Here is a 27,203-nt window from a genome sequence, read left to right as displayed (position 1 = left end):
CATGAGATCATGCATGTCATATAGTGCTTGGAATATATAAGCAATCAATAAATCTTAGCTATAATTATTATTCTTATCATATTATGAGACAAGTACTTTTCTCTTAGAAAATATATCCAGCAAATAGTTATGTATGGTTTCTTCCAGACATGGATATAATGGGCTACTTGAAAGGATGCTAGCGATCCGGTATCCTAAATATCTCATCGGTGAGAACATGGCCATTTTCTTTTGGATGGTGCCCTAGAAGATAGCAAATAAGAGCTCTTACTCTGAAACCAGTTGAATACAAAAGCCTCTTGCCGGGACTCTAATCACTATTTTATCTTAAATAATAAAAACATTAAAGACAAGGAAAAATAACCTTCCAGAACTGATATTACATCCCATGAACATATTGTAATTGTATTTCTTTTCTTTTGCATAAAACAACAAGTCTTATGTTAATATAGCCAAAGACAACCTGAAATGTGCAATCTGTGCAGAAACAGAATTGCAAATGTTTGATCAGGAGAGCAGGAAGCTCACGTTCTGCTACTCCACTCCCAAAATAGAAAACCTATTTAGCACTTTGTAAAACACGCTAAATGAAGTTTGCTCTCTCCTGCAGATAGAGATTTTACTTCATTTTGTGCCAGTGAAATTTTTGAAAATTACATGAGGAGAGAGCAATTTTTGGCACTTTGGCTAGGAGTACAAAATGTTAGCAAATGGTGCTGAAAGGATCTTAAGTGTAATGTTGGAATAATATTCACACAACACTGGCTGCATCTTCGTTTTTAACCTATTTACATATTCACAGGGAAAAATGCTTAGCAGTTATTTGTCTAAAGGGGCCTATTTAAGGGGAAAATGGCATTCACAATTTTTGAATACATTAGTCAAGAAGGTTGCTGTGAATAACAATTCATAAAGAAAAATATCATTTCAACTATCATAGAAGGAGTAGCAGGATATAGGTGGAGAAATTTTGGACATCAATGTTAGTTCTGGACATAGAAAGAAAAGGAGGAAAAGAAGGGAGTGAGAAATATAATACATACCAGAAATTTCCACAGTGTAAGTGGACACAGAAAGAGCCACTAAACAAAGCTGAAAAAACTGACAGAATTTCCCGAGTTCTAACATGACTCTTTTAATTTCTGACCACTTGCTATGTACAGAAATGGAAGTATCCATCTTAAAAAAGGAATATCCTTTCATTCAAAATGTATTTAACAGCTATCTTCTGTATCTGTGGCACAACCATAGAAACTGTGGCATATAGAAATCGCTATATATTTTTTGCCCACAAGGAACTTGCAGTCAAGTTAGAGAGAGAATACTGTAGTCAAGAGACACCGAATAGGTATTTAGGAGGTATAGAGCCGAAGCACCAACCTCTGGGTATAGGTTGGCTTCTACAGAAGGAATTTTGGATGGATACTTGTGAAAATAAGTGAAAGAAGAAGGACTGAGCAGAAACCAAACTGCGATTTTTTTGCAAGTCAGTTTTTTTTTGCAGACGATTGCATATCAAACTGCAGTGCAGCCCTGACAAAGCCTCAGCCACTCACCTAGGGGTGGGGCGTGGTGCTGAAGCATATATCGGCTGTCTGAGCTTTCTCACATTGGGCCAAAACGGCCCAGTGTTTTTTTCCCCTGCCTGGATCAGTCACTGGATGTGAACCACCCTGAGAAGGTGTGACGTCCAATAAGGTGGCTTTCTGCGACAAAGGTGGAGCCTCCCTGAGCTGAGGACTGGGGACTCTGTTGAAAGTCCCCCTCGCTATTGGGTGCAGCACATCACTGAAGATGCTCTGGGTGGCACAGCTTTGTGTCTACCCTAATTCATTTGTAAAGCTTTTTGAGAACTGCAAATTAAAGCATCCATTAATGAAGGTGAATGGAAATTCAGCAGATAGATCTAGCAATGAACTTTTATTAAACCAATATGTACAGATGGTTTAATACAGAGATCATTCATAAACCAATGTGTTTTACTACTGTGTTTTATCAGTACATCCTGTGTGTTTTCTATAGCCCACTAGTTCCATAAAATATTGATAATTTTTCCCCCAAAAAAAGATTCTGTGGTGAAAAAATTTGGAGAGGGTAGAAAATTAAGGTAATTTTTCTCAGGTACAACAAAATATCTAGGAAATTAAGATAATTTTTCTGAGGTACAACAAAATATCTAGCCGGTCCCATCCTTTGGACTTTAAGACAGCTAATCTTGACCAACACTGAAGACAGCCAACTTGGTGCTATAGAAGGGCCCCTATCCTTTTCAACTATACCCCAAGCCATCAATAAGCTGCTACTTCCAACAATATATGAAGTCATGGAACACATATGTGTATGTAGACAGCAACAAGACTTCTGCAGATCACTTCTGTGCCAGTATCCCATTGTCATCTGGTCCCAGTGTTTACTTGTCAAGAAGAGTCTGATTTAATTGAAGTTGAACCAAGCCCTGCTCCCATGTTCTTCCACATTGTGTCCTTTCGTCCCCACAAACACCCTGTGTAATAAATATTATTATTTCCCATTTTTAGATGAGGAAACCAAGAGTGAGAGAGGTTTAGAGATCTCCCTAAAAAAATGTTGCATTTTTGGTAAATAGCCGATTAGACTTGAACATAGGTCTGTGACTTTAAATCCATTGTTCTTCCCACTCTCCATCTGATCCATCATCCTAACACCGTCCATCAGTATATCCCATGTGTTTTCTGTAGCCCACTAGTTCCATGAAATATTAGTAATGTTTCCCAAAAAAGGGTTCTGTGGTCAAACAAATTTGGAAATCACTAAGCTAAACAAAGTTAAACAGAGTTTCTTTTCAACACAGGAAGTCTCAGAACATGTTCATGCTAATATGCCTTAAGAATCTATAAATAGCTCAAAGGCAGAGGTTTCCATAACTGACTTGACCACAAAAATATTTTTTCCTATGGGCATCTTGAAAAACTAAGGATCAACAGAACAAACTATGGGAAATTCCGCTGCACAAGACTTGAAACAATCCTTCTCCTTCAGCTAGATGTCAGAAAAGTCCTCTTTGTCTTGTGAGTTGATGAGAAGACAGGATTTCATCTCTGAAAGGGAACAGGTTCCAGCCTCCTGGGCATGTTCTCCAGGCAGTAGATGGGCACCTCACCCAGTGTGTCCTTCATCTGACTTGATGGTACCAAGCCACTGCAGGAGACACAGCCATTTAGGGAGACAGCTCAGGGCTTTTTCTCACAGCTTTAGCATGAAAGGAGAGAAAGATAAGAAATTCTGAAGAAACACAGATTTGTAAATAACAACAACAACACTGTAGGTCCCTAAAAGACATTACTTAGAATTTAAATGAAAACCCCAAGTTCCAAATTTAAACACACACACACAGAAACACACACAGATGCACACACACACACACACTCAGAGCTCCAAAACTCTCACCATGTAAAAGTGGCCCAACAGCAACAATCCTTTACAAAATATATAAATTTCTCTCTTTTTTAAATATCTTTAGACAGTGACCTTTTCATGTGTATCAGGTTAATTTCATCTGTGCAATTTGATAGCAATTTCTTCCCAGAGCTAGTCTGGTTTTCAGTTTGCGAATGGTGTTTTCAGGTGTGGAGATCTGTGATTTACATTTCCATCTGACTGTTGTCTTTGGACATCTGTGCCTCTGGGTTACTAGGACTAAGAGGAAAGCAGTTACTCATGGAGAAAAATGAAGGGTGGGTAGGATGAATAACAGCAAAGTCAGTAGTCTAAGACACCACAGACTCCATGTTCTCCAGAAGAACAGCTTTGAACTGCACGTGGGTGGCAAGTCAAGGATTGGTTCTTATTAGTATTGCCATAAATTCCCTAAACTCTGTAGGAAGTGTCACCTCTTGTGGCCAATGGTAATAAATTAGGGATCAAGAGAGCTTAAAATTCCATGTTGGAAAAGGTGTTAGACTCTTCCTTCAAGATTCCAATTAAAAACACTCTTTTAAATCATGATTTCCGCTATCTTATTAAAATTGTAGAAGATATTTTTCAAAGATAACTATTAATACTTAAATTAGGAGACAATATGTGAGGAAGTTTTTCTGGAATATCCAAACTATCAAATGCAATTCACGTTAGGTAGACTCAAGAAAAATAAAAAATCCAAAGGCAGAGTCAAGAACTAGGACAGAGTCAAAGGCAGCATCTCTATTCATGGGTAAAAGGCATGTGTGATCATCAGGACTGAAGAAGAAGCTTCAACCCACAGGGCTGATAAAGAGCAAGATGGCAAAAGGATTTTTTTTGTTTGTTTGTTTTGAGACAGAGTCTTGCTCTGTCACCCAGGCTGGAGTGCAGTGGCGTGATCTCAGCTTACTGCAACTTCCACCTCCTGGGTTCAAGCAATTCTCCTGCCTCAACTTCCCAAGTAGCTGGGATTACAGGCATGCACCACCACGCCCAGATAATGTTTATATTTTTTAGTAGAGACGGGGATTCACCATGTTGGCCAGGCTGGTCTCGAACTCCTGACCTCAAGTGATCCGCCCGCCTTGGCCTCCCAAAGTACTGGGATTACAGACATGAGCCACCACACCTGGCTGCAAAAGGGGTTTAAGATGCAAAAACATGGGTCAAAAATTGCACTGGCCTCAAGTCTGGAAATTACTTTATTCAGAGGCTTTAGAGCAGAGCAGATGGCCCTCAGTTTGAATATTTAACATGTTGCCACTTGTCATTTTAATTCATACCTCTTCCCATCTCGTTGAACTTTTATTTCCCATTGCTTTGGATAGCATGTAAAATTGAGGTAATAATGTTGTCTGAAAAGATAAAAATGTCTCTTCATCTGCAGGATTCATTTAAATGCAATCGAGTCATGAAGAATTTAATAAAATTAAATACACACTCAAGTCAAGTGAACACTTTACATTGAAATAATATTTATTGCTTTATTTTATTGTTTTATTTGTGTTTACTGGCTATTTGTATTTCTTCTGTTGTATATTGCCTGTTCATGTCTGTTGCCCATTTGTTAAATGAGAGTGTGTTTTTCCCACTGATTTTTATTAGCTAATTCTACATTAAGTATGCAAATTATTTGAATTCTATATATATTGTACATATTTTGGTAAACTAGTTTGGGTATATTTAGGATATGATAAAGTATCTTCTCTTCTTTGTAAAAAATTGAGGGAAATCATAGAAAAATAATCACCAACACAAAAAGAATAGAGAAAATTTATTTATCTAGTATCAAGATATATGCTACATAAATGATCCAATCCATTATTTGGATTATTTTAATTTTTATGGTCACCAAATATTAATTTTTAAAACTTTGAAGGCATAATAGATTTTAGGTATAATACTATTTAAAACCCCAAAGAAATCTAAGCTACTTTAGGAAAACTTTCTTTTTCATCTTCAGTTATGTTTCCCAAAGAATGAAGTACAGTTTTTCCCAATTTGTACTCAAATTATTTGAATGTGAAATGAAAAGTTAATTGTGTGAATTAAAACACACACTCATACAGTTAATCACTCAAGCATGCATTGAAGAGTCTGTGAACAGAATAAAAATGATCCCCCTTTTCTTTCTGTTTCCACTCTTTTTGTAGTTTTGACAGAACCATTAATGTTGACACACTAGCACAATCTGTTGGATTTTCTAGTAGCTACAGCACCATGGTTTTGGAGATTCCTCAAGTCTAATAACAATAATGATGGACAGGGTTAATGTGCCAAGCACTAAGCTACATGCTTTTCATGCATGACCTAATACAACAATTCTATGGTGGCAGGTACTATGATCTCCATTTTACATATGTGCAAAATGTAGGCACCAGAGATGTAAATAGTCATTTGACCAAAGTCACACAATAGTAAATGGTAAGGCCATGATTCCCACCCAGGCCTCACTGTCTCCAGGAGCCGTGTGCAGACAACTGTGGTACACTGCCTGTCAAAACACAGAACAAAACAAAAAAAGGCAGATATCAGATTCAGCTTTTTAAAAAATGGAAGGTAGATTCCTAATAGGAAAAAATGGAGGAAATCTGACTGTTTTCTAGATCTGACTTATTTAACAAATTGCTCACCTACTTATTGGGATCTACAGAGATAATTGCCTAGCTCTTGAGTTCAGACTCTAACAGGGAACCAGACACATAAACAAATAAACATTATTTACTTTTCCAGGCAGGAGGCAATTAAGGTGATTTCAGCTAAGGGTGGTAAGAGAGGTGGGACAGAAGTAATTGTAGCCAGGACCCAGCAATGGGAACAGGAATGGCATCAGGAGGGCAAATGGACTTACTTTAGAGAAGAGTCATGATAGTTGATAACAACCTGTACAGATTAAGTTCATTAAGTCCAATAATGCCACGTACTATGCTCAGAATCAACTTTCTCATTTATTCCTCCCAATAACTAATCTATATCATTATTACCTTTGCATTACAGATGAGGAAACTGAGATAAGTTACCTAATCTTCCCGAAGTCAGCTTGCTATCAAGCATTGGAACAAGGCAGGAATGCAGGCCATCCTCCACCTAACAACACAGTCCTCTCTTTTTCTTCTGAAAGAGGATAAAATGAAGTAGTGGCAAACGACAGAGAAATGTTTGTCTGTTGGGGGGCCGGGGAATTATACTTAATAGTGTCTATTTCTTTATGCAATTGGAAGCTAGGCCATCTGCCCCAAATGAGGGAATATGATTGAGGGGGAGACTTACAGAGAGTTGTAAACATTCATATCCAGCTAGAAGCTGAACAGAGAAGAATATGTTTAAATGGTTTGCAGAGCAATGATGAGAGTGCACTTAAGGAAGGAAGCCCTATATTTGTAATGGAGGGCACATTCACAGTTATTCAATGTTGTGCAAACAATGACATTTGGGCAAGAAGTACTCATACTAGAGTTCACTAGGGAAAATTCATGGATACAGAAGACATAGGTCTCCACCTTTCACTTAATTCTAGAACATGAGAGTCCAGGCCAAGTTTCAGATTTGAGTAGAAAGAGCTGAACTTAGGGCTGTGGAGTTGTGAAGCTTCCCCAGTAGAAAGTGTCATCCCTCTCCTAGTATAATCAAGGACCAGGATACAAATGTCATAAACAGATGGTCTCCAACTTATGATGGTTCAACTTATGGTTTTCCAACATTATGATGGTGTGAAAGCTGTATGCATTCATAGAAACTTTGAATTTTGAATTTTGATCTTTTCTAGAGCTAGCAAGTACTCTTTTACAATGCTGGGCAGCAGCAGTGAGCCACAGTACCCATCATCAGCCATGCCATCAGGAGGGTGGGCAAACGCTACTCTACCAGTGAGTTGCCAGATAATTTTTGCCCATCTGTAGGCTAATGTAACTGTTCTGTGCACACTTAAGGTAGGGTAGGCTAAGCTTTGATGTTTGGTAGGTAAGGTGTATTAAATGCATTTTTTATTTGAGGTATTTTCAGCTTATTATATATTTGTAGGGACATAAGCCCATTGTAAATAGAGATCTGTAGTGTGATGGAACCTCGATGCAAGATTTCCCGCCAACTCGAGGCTCATGACTGGGAGTCAGCAGCCTCTTTCCTGGTGTGATCTGGATTTCAGGTCCACAATTCGCAGTCACAGGTGTATGATGTCGCAAGCTCTCCGCAGCACTCACCACAGTAGTGTTCATTATTGTGAAGCACCGTCCCCTCCCTTGGCAGTATAGGGAGAGGCCAGGCTCCAGGCCAGTAGTTGACCAGAAATGATTGATTGCTCTAAGCACTTAGAGCCTAGTCTGTTTCCATGAAGCTTTGCAGGAAGCCAACTTCTTTTCAGGGAGGCCAGCCAGCAGGGGGTTAATTTTGTACAAGTTAACCCTTACCACTTATTCAAGTTTCTGCCACAGTGAGTACCAGAGATTAAGGGTACCAGAGACTAAAATGTTTAAAATGTTTCTTCTCAGGGTCTGGGCCAGGTAGTGAAGGAAGCAGAAGTTAGAGGAGTCTTGACAGAGAAAATAGAAAGGCATCAAGTACCATAGACTTCCATTGCCATTGTTGTGTGGTTGTGCAAACTTTGCAACTTATTTCCACTTACACTGATCAGCTGTTGGAACCATCAGTTATTTCATTTTTTTGAACAGCTCTACTAAAGTATATTTGACATAAAATCAATGCAAATACCTTTTTTTTTTTTTTTGTATTTTTAGTAGAGACGGGATTTTACCATGTTGGCCAGGTCTCGATCTCTTGACCTCGTGTTCCGCCTGCCTAGGCCTCCCAAAGTACTGGCATTACAGGTGCGAGCCACTGCACCCAGCCTCAATTGCAAATACTTAAATTGTACAGTCCAAAAAGTTTTGACATCTCTCCACACCCGTGAACTAACACCATTATCATGATAATGAACAAACTGATCGCTCCCAGAACTGTCCCCATACCCCTTTCATCACAGCAGGTGTTGAGGGTCCTGATTTGATTTTTCTCACCCTGTTTGTTTTATGACTAGTTGCCTGTGGATTTGAACAAGTTATGTCTTTTCCATTTTGTCATTTCCATAATGAATATAAAGCTAACTTATAAACTAGAATATTTTGATAGTTAGTGATTATAAAACAAAGGACTAGAGATACAACTTTTATTATAATAGTGAAAAGTGAAAATGGAACTGGCTATGTAGGAAGAAGCCATTAATCTTGATGACAGAAACTTTGGATCAGATTCCCACAACAGATTCTTCACAGGATCTAACAGAATCATCCAGTAAGGAATGGGGAGCATGTCCTTTTGCTCCCATGCCTCCATAGGCTCAGTCCAGTCTGACCTCAGAAACAGGCTCTTGCCCTGGGCAGGAGGAATGTAAAGATTCCCTCCACCCAAATTCCGAGCTCAAAATTAAATTTCATTTTTTTGCTGTTGGTGACAGCATCTGCTGCACACACAAGATGTTGCCTGATCTCTCTGGTGTCCATTTCCGGCTTTTGTTGGCCAAACCCACAAGTCTCCAAATTCTTAGTTGGAGTCCTCATGCCTACTGCCTGACCATTCTCTCCTCACTGCTTAACTTGTCTCCTTGAGCTTACTTCCTTGCCTGAACATCACTGTCTCAGCTGGCTTCCATCTTGCAGCCTCTGATATGCAGAAGACATTAACTCCCACCCTACCCCAGCCTCCTTGGCAGCCCACCTGGTTTGTCACTGACCTTCCAGATCCAAGCATGACAGTTTAATCTCCATATCCAATCCTCCCCTGACCTGATTAATTTTGCACTTAAGCAACTTCCATGATAAGTTATACTTTTTTTCTTTAGTCCCCAGAGTCAGTTTAGGACCTAGTAAAAAAAAAAAAAAATCAGGCTTCTTCCATCTAAATTCAAAATCAGTGTTTGGAAAACTGTCTTGGTACAACAAAATCATCTACATTTATTAATTTAGTGGTAAAAGATGAAGTGATAAAAATAATCTCTGAATCCCAAAATGTCCACAAATGAGAATGAAGAAGAATGCCACGGGCTAGTAGTTTTAGCATATACACTCTCCAACTGTTGGGGCTGATATAGCCCAGTTGAAGAGTGCATGTTAAAAAACATAATGTTAAATACACACACACACACACACACACACACACATATGTATATAAAATAAGTTGGGCTTATTTATAAGTTGGGTCAATTTATACATCTGTCTGTAGCTGTGACTGTTAAAATGTGCAGTCTATAGTATAAAATTGTGATTATGTACCCTAAGAAATATTGTCGTAAGCCCTTTAAAATATGCAGCATCTATTATTCATTTCCACACAGACAAAAAATTTAAGTGGCAGTAAGAAAATTTAAGTTGGACACTTTGAAACAGTGAGAACAATTAAGCCAAGGAATAGGCAAAGGAATCTCCTACCTCATCAATAACAGTTTTTTGTTAGATGATTTTTGAGATGCTATCTGTAGACTTGAGACTATCTCAGGATTATGGAAATGATTCTAAATTGAGGGTGGCTTACACTTGTAGGAGGTGTATTTCAAGTGGCAGTTTCTATTGTAGACACAGATGCATATTTAAGGATAAAGTGCTTTCAGGGATAAATGAATTTCACAAAATTAAACCTCAGACAGCTTTCCATTTGTGACCCTACACTTCAGCATCTTTATCCAGACTTGATATCACTCTTTCAGATTTGGGTTCAGGCTATTTCCATCCTAAGTAAAAGAGGGATTAAAATCAAGGGAAAAGAGAACCACCTCCTGTGACTACAAAGGTATTCTCAGCAGTGTGGCTATTCCCAGTTTCACCTCTCACTGGTGAAATCCAACAGAAGGAATTGCAAATTCCTTAGGGCCACCTCTAGTGGGTTTTCTCGGTTGGAAAACCTCAAAGGTAAGAGTTTAATTAGGAATTTAACATTGGCTTCGAAAAAGAAGTCACAATATCTAGGTATTTCATGCAGGGAAGTTGAGTCACTCACAAAAGAATTTCCTGCTAAAAATTCTTTAGTGGCACAGAGTGTGTCTTGCTAATTGGGGTGATGACCACGACAACGCCAGTGGCCAGCCCTTTGCCCAGGGTGGCTGCCTCCATTAGGAATGGCAGTATGCCCTTTTTGTGTACTCTGAAAGGTGCCTGGTGGGGAGGCCCGAGGAGCCACTAGCAACCTTTGTGCAGAGGGCAGGTCTGGGCAGGTCATGGACCGGCAGGACTGAGAAGCCACCTGCTGACAGGGTCTTTCTTTCTCATGAACGAGTCCAGGGGATTCCATTAGAAAAAGTGCTATTTTAAGCATGCCGCGGCCACCTTTAATGATTTCCAGGGAAGGAAATGAGTCTCCCAAATCAATTATGACACTCAATTAGGTTACTTAGGCCGATGAATCCCAAGTGAAATTAGAGGATGGGATGTGTGATTCAGTGGCCTGCAACTCTCCAGGCTGCAGGGCCCAGGGACTGCCAGGGTGGTGTTTTGCTAATATTCCTCTTGTACCTTTGAAGTGTAGTGCTCAGTGCCAGCCCAGTCCTGAGCACAGTGTGAGTGCTCAGTTAAAACTAAATCTCAATGCTCTCTTTCTTCTGTGTTTGATCTATGCACTCACTTGGAAGATCAGAAATGCTTGGAAAATGCATTTTATATCATGAAAAAAGGCTGAACATCCCTGGCATATGGTCTTTTAATTTCTTTACTGATCTGAATTTTTGAAGTCACACTGGTGTTTTTCAATATTAAAAATGACCAATTAATTTGTTTTTCTATAAGCTTCTCTGAGAAAGAGTGCAAGTAGAAGGAAACAAATGTTAAATCTGTGCATAGGAGCCATGCAATTCCTAGGAGACAGTATCCATAACTTGTCTCAGTGTTGGAAGGTGCCCCAATAATGGGTAGAGTGTCTGTGCACAACTATTGTTGAAGAGACCAGCCTGTAATCAAGAGGTCTTTCCCTAATGCACAACGTGAAGACTTCTGCAATCTTTGGGGCTACTCCCTGTGCCTCTGATCTTAACACAGTGCTGAGTGTCCCACAGCCACCACAGGTTTTGTCATTTCAGAGGTGGGGCAAATGGTTGTGCTAGGTGTGCCCACCAAAAAGGAATCCAGTTAGTGGTGCAACAGGAAACTAAAACCCAACCCTGATCCCTGCTCTCTAAGCCATGCTTTCTGCCCACTGAACCAAATGTTCCCATCCTTGAAGGGGGCACGTTTTTTTCTAATGCACAAAGGTACCATATGATCTAGTAGAGGCCCTGCAGTTGTGATTAGTTGCATTATTGTGGATGTCTCAGAAAACTTGGCAGATGTCCATACCTGCAGAGGTGTACTGCAGCAAACCCCAGAAGTATGGGGAAAGCCAGCGTGCAAAATCAAGGCTCAGAATTTTCCAGAATTGAGAAAATATGAACTCACAAACACAGGAAGCACATTAAAATAAAAAGCAAAATAAAAAAGAAATCCACACCTGGATAGGTTTTAGTGAAACTGTAGAACACCAAAGACAAAGGGAAAATTTGAAAAGCAACAGGAAATAAAACGATCCATAAATCACAGGTAGGCTCCTTATAGCAATAAGGGAAACTAGAAAACAATGAAATAATATTGTCAAAGTGCTGACAGAAAATCACTGCCAACTTATACTCTCAGCATAACTGTATTTCAAGAACAAAGGCAATATAAACACATTTTTGGCAAACAAAAGTTGAGATCATAACTAAAAGATCTTTACTAAATGCACTTCCAGAGGAGATAGAGAAACTTGTTTCAGAAGGACAACCTGAGAGACACAAGAGGAAAAGTGAGCAAAGAAATGTCTAAACTGGAGGTAAATCTAAACAACATTATTTGCATAAAGTAGTGATAATCTCAAACCTGATGTCTTAGAAGAGACAAAATACTGAAGATAGAAGAAAGAGTGATTAGAATTAAAGCATATTAAGGGTCTGTGTATTTTCCCAGTGAAAAACTATTGGTATTGCTTACTAATTTTTTTTTTTTTATTTATTATACTTTAAGTTTTAGGGTACATGTGCACATTGTGCAGGTTAGTTACATATGTATACATGTGCCATGCTGGTGCGCTGCACCCACTAACTCGTCATCTAGCATTAGGTATATCTCCCAATGCTATCCCTCCCCCCTCCCCCCACCCCACAACAGTCCCCAGAGTGTGATATTCCCCTTCCTGTGTCCATGTGATCTCATTGTTCAATTCCCACCTATGAGTGAGAATATGCAGTGTTTGGTTTTTTGTTCTTGCGATAGTTTACTGAGAATGATGGTTTCCAATTTCATCCATGTCCCTACAAAGGACATGAACTCATCATTTTTTATGGCTGCATAGTATTCCATGGTGTATATGTGCCACATTTTCTTAATCCAGTCTATCATTGTTGGACATTTGGGTTGGTTCCAAGTCTTTGCTATTGTGAATAATGCCGCAATAAACATACGTGTGCATGTGTCTTTATAGCAGCATGATTTATAGTCCTTTGGGTATATACCCAGTAATGGGATGGCTGGGTCAAATGGTATTTCTAGTTCTAGATCCCTGAGGAATCGCCACACTGACTTCCACAATGGTTGAACTAGTTTACAGTCCCACCAACAGTGTAAAAGTGTTCCTATTTCTCCACATCCTCTCCAGCACCTGTTGTTTCCTGACTTCTTAATGATTGCCATTCTAAGTGGTGTGAGATGATATCTCATAGTGGTTTTGATTTGCATTTCTCTGATGGCCAGTGATGATGAGCATTTTTTCATGTGTTTTTTGGCTGCATAAGCGTGGGCAAGGACTTCATGTCCAAAACACCAAAAGCAATGGCAACAAAAGACAAAATTGACAAATGGGATCTAATTAAACTAAAGAGCTTCTGCACAGCAAAAGAAACTACCATCAGAGTGAACAGGCAACCTACAACATGGGAGAAAATTTTCGCAACCTACTCATCTGACAAAGGGCTAATATCCAGAATCTACAATGAACTCAAACAAATTTACAAGAAAAAAACAAACAACCCCATCAAAAAGTGGGCAAAGGATATGAACAGACACTTCTCAAAAGAAGACATCTATGCTTACTAATTTTGTTAAGCTTACTTGCAAAATTTCAAGGGTGATCACTAAAACAGAAATGAAATGAATACTTACAAACTAATAGAGGGAAAAATGGAATAAACAAACAAAATATCCCACCAAGCCCCCCAAAAGGCAAGATGATACATAGAAGAATCAGAGGAAATGTGAATCAAATAGAAGAAAGAAAGTAAGATGGTAAAAAAAAAAAAAAAAAAAAAACAAGCCCAAATATATCAGACATCACTGTAAGTGGGATTATATTAAACTTGCCAGTTAAAAAATAAGAGTTTCAGACTGGATGAAAAGTAAAACCTACTGTTGATTATAAGCAGTTCCCCTAAAACATATCTAAGGACATGAGATAGTTGAGAATAAAAGGACAGAAAAAAACTAACCATGCAAATACTAATAAAAATAGAGCTGAGATGGCTATAATAACAGCAGATGAGATAGACCTTGAGACAAAATCCATTCTTGTGGCTAGAGTGTGTCCCAACATAATGACAAAGATTTCAACTCCCCAGGAAGATCCAACAATTCTAAAATTGCAGATAACTAATAAAATAGCTTCAAATGACATAAATCAAAAGTTGATAGAACTACAGATACAAATGGACAAATCCTTTCTCACAGTGAGAGATTTCAACACATTTCTCTCAATTCTTGATAGGTCAAAGAGATTTTTTAAAAATTAGTACAAATATAGTGGCATTTTATTGTCCAATAATTTCATTTTAAAAATAAAAATGTATATAAGTACCACTCTGAACATAATAACTTAATCCAATCCCAGTAAAAAGCAAAAACCCCTTATGCTTTATTTAAACTGAGAAAACACATTGTTATTGTATATATATAATTTCCAACGTGCATTTAGAAATTTTAAAATTGTCTAGAGATTTCTATCTTACTATCTCAATTTCATCCAATGATCTAGTGAAACCCACACAGTTTAAATATAGTGCCACAGAAGAGTTGAACAACACAATTCATAAGCTCAATTTAATGAACATCTAAGGAAATCCATATTCAACACCTGAAGAATACACATTATTTAATAGAATTCATGGAATATTTATGAAAACTGACCAAACGCAGCAATTCTCAAGAAATTTCGAACAAATGGAATCTGACCACAACAGAATTAAGTTTAAAACCAATATATAAAAATTAGTTACATGCATGTATCAGAAATAGAAAAATGTAATTACAAAAAAAATCCTATCTTATTTGAAATAGAACAAGTGAAAGGAAGCTAGGAAGAAATAATACTAGCCGTAAACATTTACGTGATTCTTAACTATTTCTCAGACCTCTTTCAAAATATTTCATATATATTAATTTACTATTTACTATTTATAGTAGCCCTTTAAAGTGGTATAATTATCTCCATTTTAAAGATGAAGAAATTGAGGCACAGAGAGGTTACATAAGTTTACACACCCAGTAAATAGCAGGATTCACACCCAGGTAGTCTGGTGCCAGATTCTGTACTCCTCATCACTATTCTTTGCTACTTCTCAAAAGACATGAAAGATCTCTGGGAAGTCCATAGAGGTTTATGGAAAGATATTTGCACCTAAGAGATGGCTATATCATATTCAGGATTGGAAAGACTCCAAATCGTTAAGATATCAATGCTTTCCCAAGTTGTTCTTAAATTCAGTGCAATTTCAATCAAAATATTAACAAATTGCTTCCAGGAATTCAACAAATTGATTTTAATTTTTATATAAGACAACAAATATTCAATAAAAATAAGACAATAATTGAGAGAAAGAATAAGGTAAGATTTGCCCTACCAGATGTAAGGACTTACTGTACATTGTATTGACTAGGGTAGTGTGGTACTAACCAGAAATAAATTAGACCAAAGGAATAAAATAGAGAATAGAGAAAGACCCACAAAACAATTGACTTTTATATGGCAAAAGTAACATTGTATATCTTGGGACTAGAACTGACTATTCAATGGCGATTATTAAAAAGTCAGGGGGCCGGGCGTGGTGCCTCATGCCTGTAATCCCAGCACTTTGGGAGGCCAAGGCGGGCAGATCACCTGAGGTCAGGAGTTCAAGACTACCCTGACCAACATGGAGAAATCCCATCTTTACTAAAAATACAAAAATTAGCTGGGCGTGGTGGGGCATGCCTGTAATCCCAGCTACTTGGGAGGCTGAGGCAGGAGAATGGCTTGAACCCGGGAGGTAGAGGTTGTGGTGAGCCAAGATGATGCCATTGCACTCCAGCCTAGGCAACAAGAGCAAAACTCCATCTCAAAAAAAAAAAAAAATAGTCAGCAAACAACAGATGCTGGCAAGGCTGTGGAGCGATCACAATGCTTTTATGCTGTTGCTGGGTGTGTAAATTAGTTCAACCATTGTGGCAGACACTGTGGCGATTCCTCAAGGATCTAGAACCAGAAATGCCATTTGACCCAGCAATCCCATTACTGGGCATATACCCAAAGGATTATAAATCATTCTACTATAAACACACATATACACACATGTTCACCGCAGCACTATTTACAATAGCAAACACTTGGAACCAACCCAAATGACCATCAATGACAGAATGGATAAAGAAAACGTGGGACATATATACCATGGAATACTATGCAGCCAGAAAAAATGAGTTCATGTCTTTTGTAGGGACATGGATGAAGCTGGAAGCCATCATTCTTAGCAAACTAACACAGGAACAGAAAACCAAACACCGCATGCTCTCACTCATAAGTGGGAGTTGAACAATGAGAACACATGGACACATGGAGGGGAACATCACATGCTGGGGCCTGTCAGGGGGTGGGAGGCAAGGGGAGGCAGAGCATTAGGAGAAATACCTAATGCATGCGGGTCTTAAAACCTAGATGATGGGTTGATGGGTGCAGCAAACCACCATGGCACATGTATATCTACGTAACAAACCTGCACGTTCTGCACATGTATCCCAGAACTTAAAGTGAAATAAAAATAATTTTTTAAAAAACTGACTATTCAATAAATGGTGTTTGGACAACTGGTGAAATTGGGCATATGGAGAAAGACTGAACCCTACTTCATATCATACACAAAAACTAACTCAATATGATTCAAGACTTAACTGTGCAAAAGCAAAAGAGTAAAAAAAATTAGAAGGCAATATAGGAGAATATTTTGTTGAACACATGTTCCTGAACAAGATGTAGAAAGTGTAAACCATAAAAAAAAAAAGCTGATTTCCCAGCTGCATTAAAATATTTCTGTTCGACCACAAAAATTTGAACACATATTGAGTATTAGATGACATTAAGGAATCATTAATTTTATTAGATAAACTCATGGTATTATGTGATTTTGTTTTTTTTAAGAAAGACTCTATTAGAGATACATAGTGAAGTATGTCCTAGTGCAATAATATGATGCAGAACTTGCTTTAAGATATTCCAGGAAAAAAAAAAGTGGAGGGAAATACATGACATGAGATTGGAAAACATGTTGATAACTACTGAAACTGGGCAATGAGTATGTGGAAGTTATTTTACAACTCTCTTTACTTTTGTATATGTTTTAAAATTTCCATAAGAAGAAATAAAGAGAGAAAGAGGAGGTAAGAGAGGAGGAAGAGTAGAATTACATTTATCAAAAAACACTGTGCTAGTCTGGGTTCCCCAGGAGGTAGATGACAAGGTGGAATTAAAGGTGCAAGAGATTTGCTGGGGGCAGCACCTGTGAAGAATAAAGGCAAGAAGGAGCAGCAGTGTGGGGGAGAGTCTGAGACTATGATTCGGGCCTGACACCTAGGAAAAGAGAGGGGCGAGAAGAAGGATTGGATAGGAAGAGCCTCTGCCTGCAGTGCCACACTGAGAAAGCCCTGGGCAGGCTTCAGTACCTCCACCATGCTCAGGTTTGACCAGTAGCATGTGACCCAAAGGTGTGGCTAATGAAGGATGTCAACTAATTACTTTCCTTACAGTAGGTTCTCTCTGAACAGTGCACTCCCATGGTTACCACACATACCAGAAAGGAAGTGAAAAAACAACCACAGACTTGAAGGAGTAACAGAAGACTGGAACACTATAAACACCATAAAGAATTTCAAGAAAAAATATAAAAGTCAAACAAATATAGAATTAAAAACAGGCAAAAGACAAAGCAGGCGTTTCACTGAAAACAAAATATATAGTCCAAAAGTATATGAAACGTTTCATCAGTAACAAGGAAGATAAAAATTAAAACCAGTTCATACCCACAAGATTGGCAAAAATGTTAGAGTTGAATATACCAAGTGTTTGTGAAGTTATGGAATAAAAGAAACACTCCATTGAATGCTTGTGGGAGCACTAATTGCCTTGGGAAATCAGTGTGTCATTAGCTCACAAAGCTGAAAACAAGAATTCACAACCCAGTAATTCCACTCTTAGTTATATATCTGTTTGCTTTCTATTGCTGCCATAACAAATTACCACAAACCTGCTGGCTTGAAACAACACAAATTTATTATCTTACAATTCTGCAGGCCTATGTCTGTATGGGTCTCCCTTTAACAACAGGAAGGTGTTAGCAGACTGCATTCCTTCCTGGAGGCTCTAGGAGAGAATCTGTTCCCTGTTCTTTTGCATTGTTGACACAATTCCGTTCTTTGAGGTTGTAGGACTGAGTTCCCTGTTTATTCACCGTAACATGAGGGCTGTTCTTGATTTCAGAGGCCTCCAGATTCTTCTGCTTTTGGCTCCCCTCCTCCATCTTCAAAGACAGCAAGGACAGGTTGAGAAGTTCTCGGGTTGCATCTCTCTGATCAATTCTTTTGCCTCCATCTTCTGCTTTTAAGTACTTGGGTGATTAGTTCTGGCCCACCTGGGTAATCCAGGATAACCTCCTTCTCTTAAGATCCTTAACTTTAATCCCATCTGCACATTCATTTTTGGCCATGTAAACCAATATGTTCACAGACTCAGGGGGTTAGGACTTAAATGGTTTTAGAAGGGTATTATTTGGCCTACCACATCATTGTAAAGACACTTACACACACACCAGGATACATGGTTTGGAATGTTCATAGCCACATAGTGCATAGACAACAGAAACTGGAAACAAACCAAGTGTTCATTAATGGTAGGATGGTTGAATAAATTCTGGTATGTTTACAAAGTGAAAAACCATACAATAGTGAAATAATGAATAAACCACAGATACACGAAATAAAATGCTGACACCCACAAAGTTAAGTGGTGGACACACAGCAGTCTCTGAAACAATCATTCTGTATCCTCTTTACTTGTTTTCAAGCTCCAGATTCAACCCACTTCCCCTTTAGTTCTCCCAGATTCACAATCCCACACGTGTTCAGTGGGCTCAGCATTGGCATCTCGGATCTCAGTTCTGAACTCTCAGGGCTCCCATAGGCACTGGTTTCTCATCTTCCCACTGGCTTTCCCCACAATCCTCTACCCCAGAAAGGCAGCTTGATCCTAGCATCCCACTCCCAGCCAGCCCCTGACCCAGCTCTGTGGTTGGACATCCCTCTAGCTTTCCAAATCCCAGAGGTACTATCAGAAACCACTCAGTCACAGACCCCTCTGCAACACAGGAGCTCACCAAGGGGGAAAATGCCTACATGTTAGTGGGATTTCAGGGGAGGGAAGAGATAGAAGATGATCTATTTTGAAGGTATATTTCCTGCCTAAAAATATGGCCTTGGTTTCTCATTCCTGTTCATTGTTGAACTCAACAGCTAAGTTGAAAACTTAAAAAGCAAAGGAAATGTAGCAACTCTAAACTTCTGAGAGAGTCAATATGAAAAGTTAGTTCTCTATAAATAGAAAAATACTCTTTTTAAGGTTAAGGCTTGGCGATAGTTATTTTTACTCAGGAATTTCACCAATTCTTTGCTGGACTGAGGAAGAAAATTACCTTTCACCTAAACAAGAGAAAAATATTATTCATAGCACTTAAGTGTTGGTCTCCAGCCTTAACTGTACATCAAATGACAAAGGGAACTTTAAACAAACACTGAGGTCTGGGTCCCATTCCTAGTGATTCTGAATAAATTGATCTGGAACGTGCCTGGCAGCAAGGGTTTTTAAGGTCTCCAAGTGATTCCAATGTACAACTAAGGTTGAGCTGACAACCTGTCCCTAGGATAAACATGTCAACACAGGTCCTCACTGACTCTTCACAATCCTGTGAGATACCAGCCCTGCAGATGAGAAAGCTAGGGCTCAGAGAGGTTAAGTAACTTACCTATGACCACACAGCTAGTAAGGGTATGAAACAGCATTTCCAACCAAGTTCATATGACTTCAAGTCCATGCACTTAATCACTAGCAAGTGAGAAAAAAGCTGTCATTGTGAGGAAGGGTGAAATTAAATGTGGATAAGGACCTGCTTAGCAACTTTAATTTCCCACTCTAGAGCCATTATATTCTTACTTACAGACACAGCCAAGGCTGAATCTCTAGGACTCTTGTTCTTGAAAGAAATCTTAAAAGTTTTCCCAGTGTATGCATCATCCTTGTACCCCAGATCTGGAAACTGGGCTCTTGTCTTATGCCTATGAACCGAGGCCCTGTGGTCTCCCCTAGCCCAGGAAGGATGAGCATAAACCATGGACAACAGAACTAGAGTCCTGGGTTCAAATCCTGTCTGCATTTGATATATCACTGTGACTTTGGGTAAGTCAGCTAACCTCTCTCTCAATTTCCACATCTATAAAATGTGAAAATTAAAGCCTACATTGTTGGATTGTAGTAAGGAGTAAATGAGATCTATATAAAGAGATAGTATAACATCCAGCTCATAGCAGGTACTCAATAAAGTGTAGCTGTAGTATGATACTATAATTAATATAATGATTATTACTTGGTACCCTTGTTTCAATGGAGTAAGATTGTTGCTTTACCTTCCCAAGAATTGCTTGAATGCTGCTACTGAATCCAACTTTTTTTTTTTTTTTGTCTCAACCATAAAGATGTACAGCTCAATCTCTGTGATGCCTGAGGCTTGCCCTCTAGGACTTCAACCTGGTACCCACAGTCAGACCCTACTTCTACCACTCTCTCTTAGCATGCTTCTCCTGCCTGTGTCCTAGAGATACTGAAGATGTTCTTGATGGAAGGCCTATGTTCGTCCGGATCCCTGCAGAGCACCCACCTCAGGGCTGTTCCAGATCACCCATGTGACCCCAAAAAATATGCTCCCCTAGCTTCCAAGTCTCCAGTCCTCTCCTCTTTGGGCCAACTTGCTATATCCATGGCAATCCATGATATTACTTCTGCCAAGTAAAAGCATGATGTTAACACATTGATTTGTGTATCAAAAATTCAACACCATTGGTTTTAAAGTTTGGGCTGAAGGATGAGACAAACCTTCCCAGTTTCCTCAGAGGGATTCCAGCCTAACCCAAAGCCACAAATGTGGTTGGGACGGAACTCTCATTTATTCCAATCGTTGCATAAACATAGATAAAGAGGCATAATTCTCTTGAGAGATTTTCAAGGTCCTCCTTAAAGTGTGTTTCCCTCACTATTGTGGTTCTAAACTATAGCCACAGCCTCAAGACCAAATTACAGCCTTTGGCGGCCGGTTTCAGTCTGGTGGTTACGGCAATGAATTTGGAGTCAAGAATCCTGGAGTCTCAGCCAACTATTCCCTGGGTAACCACAAGCAAGTTAGCTGCCCTTGTCTCAGTTTTTCTATCAGTCAAATGGGGTAATTTTTCCTTCCTTCCATTTACTTCAAAGGCATAGGTTATGACAATTAATTACCTATTGGCCCGGTAAACTTGGAACTTTCTGTGCAGTAACAAAGCTATTGTCAACTTTTTCCTTCAAAGCATAATCCCTGAATCTTGGGATTATTTTAGCTTTTGGATATATGAATGTCACCGCTGGAGGTTCATTCAGGGATGTTTTTTCTCTAGGGTTACTGAGCCACATACTCAATTGCCTTAGTGCTGGCAGATGGAAGCAGAAGAATCTTCCAAAACATTAAACCAAAAAGCCTGGATTCAGCTGAAGAGAACCACATTGCTAAATCACATGGGTGGCTTTCTTTAGTCCCAACGGCCTGAGCTTCCCCACAATATACACACCTAATACCACTTGAAAAATACTGTAAAGAATATAGTTTGGTATTTACAGGTAAATATGACCTGGTTAAAATTTCCCATCTCCTCTTCCTGTTTGTGTAACACCAATATCGTTCTTTATCTGCCATGTCTCTATCACTTTTAGTTTTGAAGGGATCCTTTTTCACAATCCATATTTTAACACTGAAAAATTCTATTAGCTCCCTGTATACAACCAGTGACAGACCTGTGGAGGTGGAAACCCACCCACGAATACTACTTTTAGAGCAACTCTGAGAAAGAAACAACTTGAAAGTTGAATTCCTATAGCTGATAAAAGTGATAGCCATTGAGAAAAGAAATGAAATTGTAGAGTTATCAGATATTTTATTTTAACTTTTGTGCATACATAGTAGGTGTATATCATATTATTTTTAAGTGCTTAAATTACTATTTATATTGCTGGGTTTTCCTCTTTAGTATTGTTTTGTATGGCTGTCACTTCTGAATAAGAGTATAAATTTTGACAATATAGTAAAATATTACTGTTGCCACATAATGTAGATTATGAACACATTCCTGTTTTTTAGAATGGTTAGCTGACAATTGAAATAGAACAAATACACCTCATCACAATTATTCTTCTCTGCTATAAAATAAATAAAAATTATAGTACTGGGAATTTTAGCCAATTACAGTCCTCAACTTTAAATAGTGTGTTTCATTATTAATGCTTAAATAGATATATTCTAAAAAGGACTCAATGAAATTAAGTATTGCATATACATTAGATATAACAGATTAATTCACTTTGATTCATGTGGTGTAGTGTAAAGATTATTCATCAATCAGCTACAGATTCAGCTTCCCAGGTTTGTCTTGGTTCTTCCACTAACTCTCTTTGTGACTTTGAATAAGTTCCTTCATATGTCAGGGCTCCAATTTCCTGATTGTAACAAGTTCATTTGTGTTCCTTTCCCCTCTACCAAAAAAAGACATGTTGAAATCTTAACCCCTAGTACTTCAGAATGTGACCATACCTGGAAAGGGGTTCTTGCAGATGTAATGAATAAGATGGTCCTACTGGAGTAGATGGGTCCATCAGACTAGTGTCCCTATAAGAAGATGGCCCCCTGAAGACAGAGGCACACAGGGAGAATGCCATGGGACAACGAAGGCAGGGACTGAAGTTATACAGCTGCAAGCCAGGGAACATGCAAACCACCAGAAATTAGGAAGAGACAAGGAAGGATTCTTTCTCACAGGTTTCAGAGGGAGCATGGCCCTGCTGACACCTTAATTTCAGACTTCTAGGATTTCAGACTTCTAGCCTCCAGAAGCATGCAGCAATAAATTTCTGTTGCTTTGAGTCACCCAGTCTGTGGTACTTTGTTATGGCAGCCCTAGGAAACTAAAATGCTGATCTTTAAATTGAGAGTGCTGAACTCCGAAAGCCTCATCCAGAAATATATTTTTATTTTTCTAAGTCAGGAGTCAATTTTTCTATAAGCTTTTCCTGTAAAAGGACAGATGATAGGCTTTGCAAGTTACGTAGTCTCTGTCATAAATACTCAATTCTGCTGATTAAAAGCTGCCATAGATAATATGTAAATCAATGAGTGTGGTTATGTTCCATCAAACTTTATTTATAGACACTGAAATTTGAATTTCATATAATTTTCCTGAATCAGAAAATGTTACAGAAAAAATTTCCCCACTACTTAACAATATACACATGATTATTAGCTCTTAGGCCACACAAAAACAGGCGGGGGGGTTGGGGGGGGGGGGGGCTAGATTTTGTCTGCAGATGCAACTTGTTGAACCTTGTTCCAGGCTGATAACATAAAGTTGACCCACTTGGTCAAAAGCATGACAGAAAAGCAATATGCACTCTTTTATTTAGGATACATAAGATAAGTGGCCTGACTTGTGAATGAGAATTGTATTCATGGAGTGATATCTGTCTATAATAAAAATATTTTTATGAACCCACTTGAGAATCACATTTCAAAATGCATGATAGTGTAGTGGTTTTTTAAAACTCCATTTTATTACTTTATCTCTTTTCTTTAGTATTCAAAGATATTTTAATAGTAGCACAAATATTAATAATGAAAATGATCACTATTTGTTGACACAGGGCTTCATTTGGCACTGGGCTAAATGCTGTACAAAACTATCTCATTAATCCTACAATAATCCTGCAAGTTACATAGTCTTTACCTCCTTTATAGATGAGGCTAAGTAACATGCCTGAGGCAACATGACTAGTACATAACTGAGCCAGGAGTAAATCAGGTGATTCTGACTTCAAGGTATATCACTGAAACCACTTTAAATACTATTGTTAATTTCTTGTTATGGTTGATTCTAAATTTCCAATGTTAATCAAGTAATAATAAAATCTACAATTTTATTACTAATAAATAACAAAATCTATAATTCATATTAACAGCAAATAATGGAAGAAAAACATACTTCATTCTAACTCATTAAATTAGATCAAATATAACATTTGATTTGTCTCAAATACTGGAATTACATGAGCAAATGGCCCAGCCTTAATCTTAAGGCTTACTTAGCTTTGGGAAAAACATAAATTATGATGTAAAACTAGATACTGCTTTATACTTTATACTCTTTTTTAACCACCCAGTGACAGAGAAGGTAGAAAAAAAAATCAAACTGACCTGTTGATAGCATATGTGATTAAGTTCTTCGTTCAGGTTTATTGACAGATGGCAGAAAATAGAAGAAAGGATATAGATGCCAGGGAGATGGAGGGTGGTGTAATCAAATACAAAACCATCTGGATCCTGTCCCTGTGTGACCTAGTGTTTGTGTTTAAGTTAAACTTTTTGTATCCTCATCTGACAGATCACAGACCAAATTTCTAAACTGAAGCATTCTTTTGGCAAACACAGAGGAGCAAAGCATTGTTTGAGGAAATTATATACTTCATTCATATAAAGATTAAGTCAGTGAAATTATTAAAATGGTAGAACAGGATTTGAGAGCTTAATCTGCAAGGATGCCATCATGCTTGATTTACAGAGAGCATGCAATGTGCCTGATATAAAAATGTCTGTAGAGTACAAACCCAGCAATCTGCTTTGTGTTACTTTCTAATAAATGTCAATGGGGAAACTGTGTTTATAGCTTGAAATATAGGGAGGGAGAGAAATCCAGTAGCTTGCCTCATGGAGATATATCCTCTTTGTTGATTCCAGGAAAATGTCAAATCAGTACAACTGCTCCAAGGCTCTTGGTCTTCACTTCTGCACTGATTAAGCTGCATGCACGACATTTTGGGAATAATAAACTGCATTCATAATATGCTGACTCAGTGAGAATAGCAAGCCCCACAGATTTCAATGAACACTATGTCCACAGCTATTTTGTAGCTAGACAAATTAAGACACCTTGAAAAAACAACCTGTTTCAAAACAAATTAGAATCAGAAATCAGCAATAAGACTTAAGTCTATCCCTTTTCTGGGACAGCTGCATTATGGGGTTTAATTTTGGTGACATTTTTTCAGTGATAGTTTAGTAGAAACAATTCTCACTTCCAAAGCTACAATAGATTTATAGAACTCTCACTACATCTTATTGAAAACCAGCTTTTACCCATTTAATTTGGTTTAACTGACATTTATGAAGAACTTTACTAGATCTAGAGGTAAAAATGCTGAGTAAAGACAATCCCCACCCATGAGGACTTTAGAATCTAATGAGGGGGAAAAACCCACAAAAGAAACTTCAGGGTAGATAATTTTACTTGAATGAGCCTAAAGAACAAGATAAAGATATTAAGCGTGATGGAAAACTGAAAGGGAGGCACAGAGCTCAACCTGGGAGTTCAAAAAAGGCTTCTGAAAGAGGATAATGCAAAAAAGGAATTCTTAAAGTTAATGAACATATAACCAATTGAAGAGCAGGGAGGAAAAAGCATCCTACCCTGGAGAAACTAAATAAGCAAAGTTGAGAGGTGTAAGACATTGCGGAGCATGCCTGGAGAGGATGCTCCTCAGAGAGCAGAATTACTCATGTAAAAACTCCAATTTATGGCTATTCCTAAATGGAAAAACTAGGTATCTGGACAATATTATTAAGGGCTTTAGATTCACAGTGTAAACAGTAACTGGGGAAACCTGTTGTTATTACATAATGCCCATATCGGGATAGAAAATCTGATCCTAGAAATATCTCTTATAAAAATAGGTTTAATTTTAGAAAACCAAATATAGTACTCCCTGGCTGATGACATGGCCTGTGCCTGCTCTTAGGTCAGTGTCCTCATTGGGTGAAAGTCTGTGGTAACTCCAAGTAAGACAAACAGAAGCTCAATGGCCTCTCATGTATAATCACCTGAAAATTATTTACTGAATATCCTGCACACCCAGTGATTCTTCTCAGGACTTCTGTGTAGTACTTTGCACTTCTATCCCTTTTCTTTTACAAGGAAAGAACGAACAGTGGTGGGCAGGAAACCAAGAGTTGTGCCTGTTCTGCCCCAAGGTCACTGCTGGCCACTGAGCTGTAGAAGGTTGCAGGTAGCTACCCAAAAGTTTGATGGAAAGAGCCTCCATTATTACGATAAATGCAGGCCCACCTAAGTATTAGCTTTGAGGGAAGACATTGTAGGTAGGAGAAGGCAGTCGTCCAACACCTCCAGCTTCATCCCTGCTGAGTTTTTCCTCACTCTAGTTTTTTACACTTTGATTTTGAGTACCATCACTTCCTGGATGGTGTCTCTATGACTTGGGCACTGGAGAAGGGGTACCTTTTGTTCTCCAACTGCAACAGTCTGAAGTGTCCGAAAACACTTAGTATGAAAGAACAACAATAACACCACTGGAAGGACACTCTCTAGTTAAGCTAACAAAATAGTGGCTTCTCACCATCCCAAATCTGATTCTTAGGATAAACACTAACTCCAAAAGGAAATATAACCTCATTAGCATACTATATGCATACCTTTTCCCTGTCCTCTGTCCTGCCCCTGCAAGATGCAATAACACTTCCTCTTCTACAGGGTCAGGCACCTGGTTACCAGGGTCCTTCCTGGCCAACACAAAGAAAACATTTTTCAGCTGTATGAGAGTAGTATAGTGGCCAAAAACCACCTGAGTCAGACTGCCTGGGTATCACTTACCAGAGGTGTGACCTTAAGTAAATCACTTAGTCTGTTTTTCTCTGTTTTATCATCTGTAAAATGGGGATAATGATACTACTTAGAATTAAGTGAAAAAATGCATATATTTATCACACATAGTATATAAAATTAATAGTTTCTGTCTTTTAGGAGGCAGATAATTAATAAACTAATAAAACATGGAAGTCATTTCTTCTAATTTTTATTTTTATTTTTTATTTTTATTCATTCTTTTTGAGACAGAGTCTTGCTCTGTCACCCAGGCTGGGATGCAGTGGTGCAATCTCAGCTCACGGCAACCTCCACCTCCCGGGTTCAAGCAATTGTCCTGCCTCAGCCTCCCAAGTAGCTGGGATTACAGGCATGCACCACCATGCCTGGCTAATTTTTATATTTTTAGTAGAGACAGGTTTCACCATGTTGGCCAGGCTGGTCTCGAACTCCTGACCTCAGGTGATCCACCTGCCTTGCCCTCCCAAA

At 38.5% G+C, this 27,203-nt stretch overlaps 1 protein-coding gene across 4 annotated transcripts in view; it reads right to left on the bottom strand.

Moving 5' to 3' along the window:
• Positions 1 to 27,203, bottom strand: part of SEM1 (SEM1 26S proteasome subunit) — an 89,316-nt gene that overhangs the window by 25,613 nt on the left and 36,500 nt on the right. The window contains exon 2 of one of the 4 annotated variants that reach the window (XM_055392190.2): positions 1,902 to 3,228. The exons of the other annotated variants lie outside the window; for them this stretch is intronic. Coding sequence (XP_055248165.1) covers positions 3,197 to 3,228 — 32 coding nt within the window. The 3' untranslated portion in view covers positions 1,902 to 3,196. Of the gene's footprint in view, positions 1 to 1,901; positions 3,229 to 27,203 lie in introns of those variants that run through there. 4 annotated transcript variants of the gene reach the window in all.

The sequence above is a fragment of the Gorilla gorilla genome, chromosome 6 (genome assembly GCF_029281585.2).
Source record: "Gorilla gorilla gorilla isolate KB3781 chromosome 6, NHGRI_mGorGor1-v2.1_pri, whole genome shotgun sequence".
NCBI lineage: Eukaryota > Metazoa > Chordata > Mammalia > Primates > Hominidae > Gorilla > Gorilla gorilla.
This window is presented reverse-complemented; position numbering and strand designations above follow the sequence as displayed.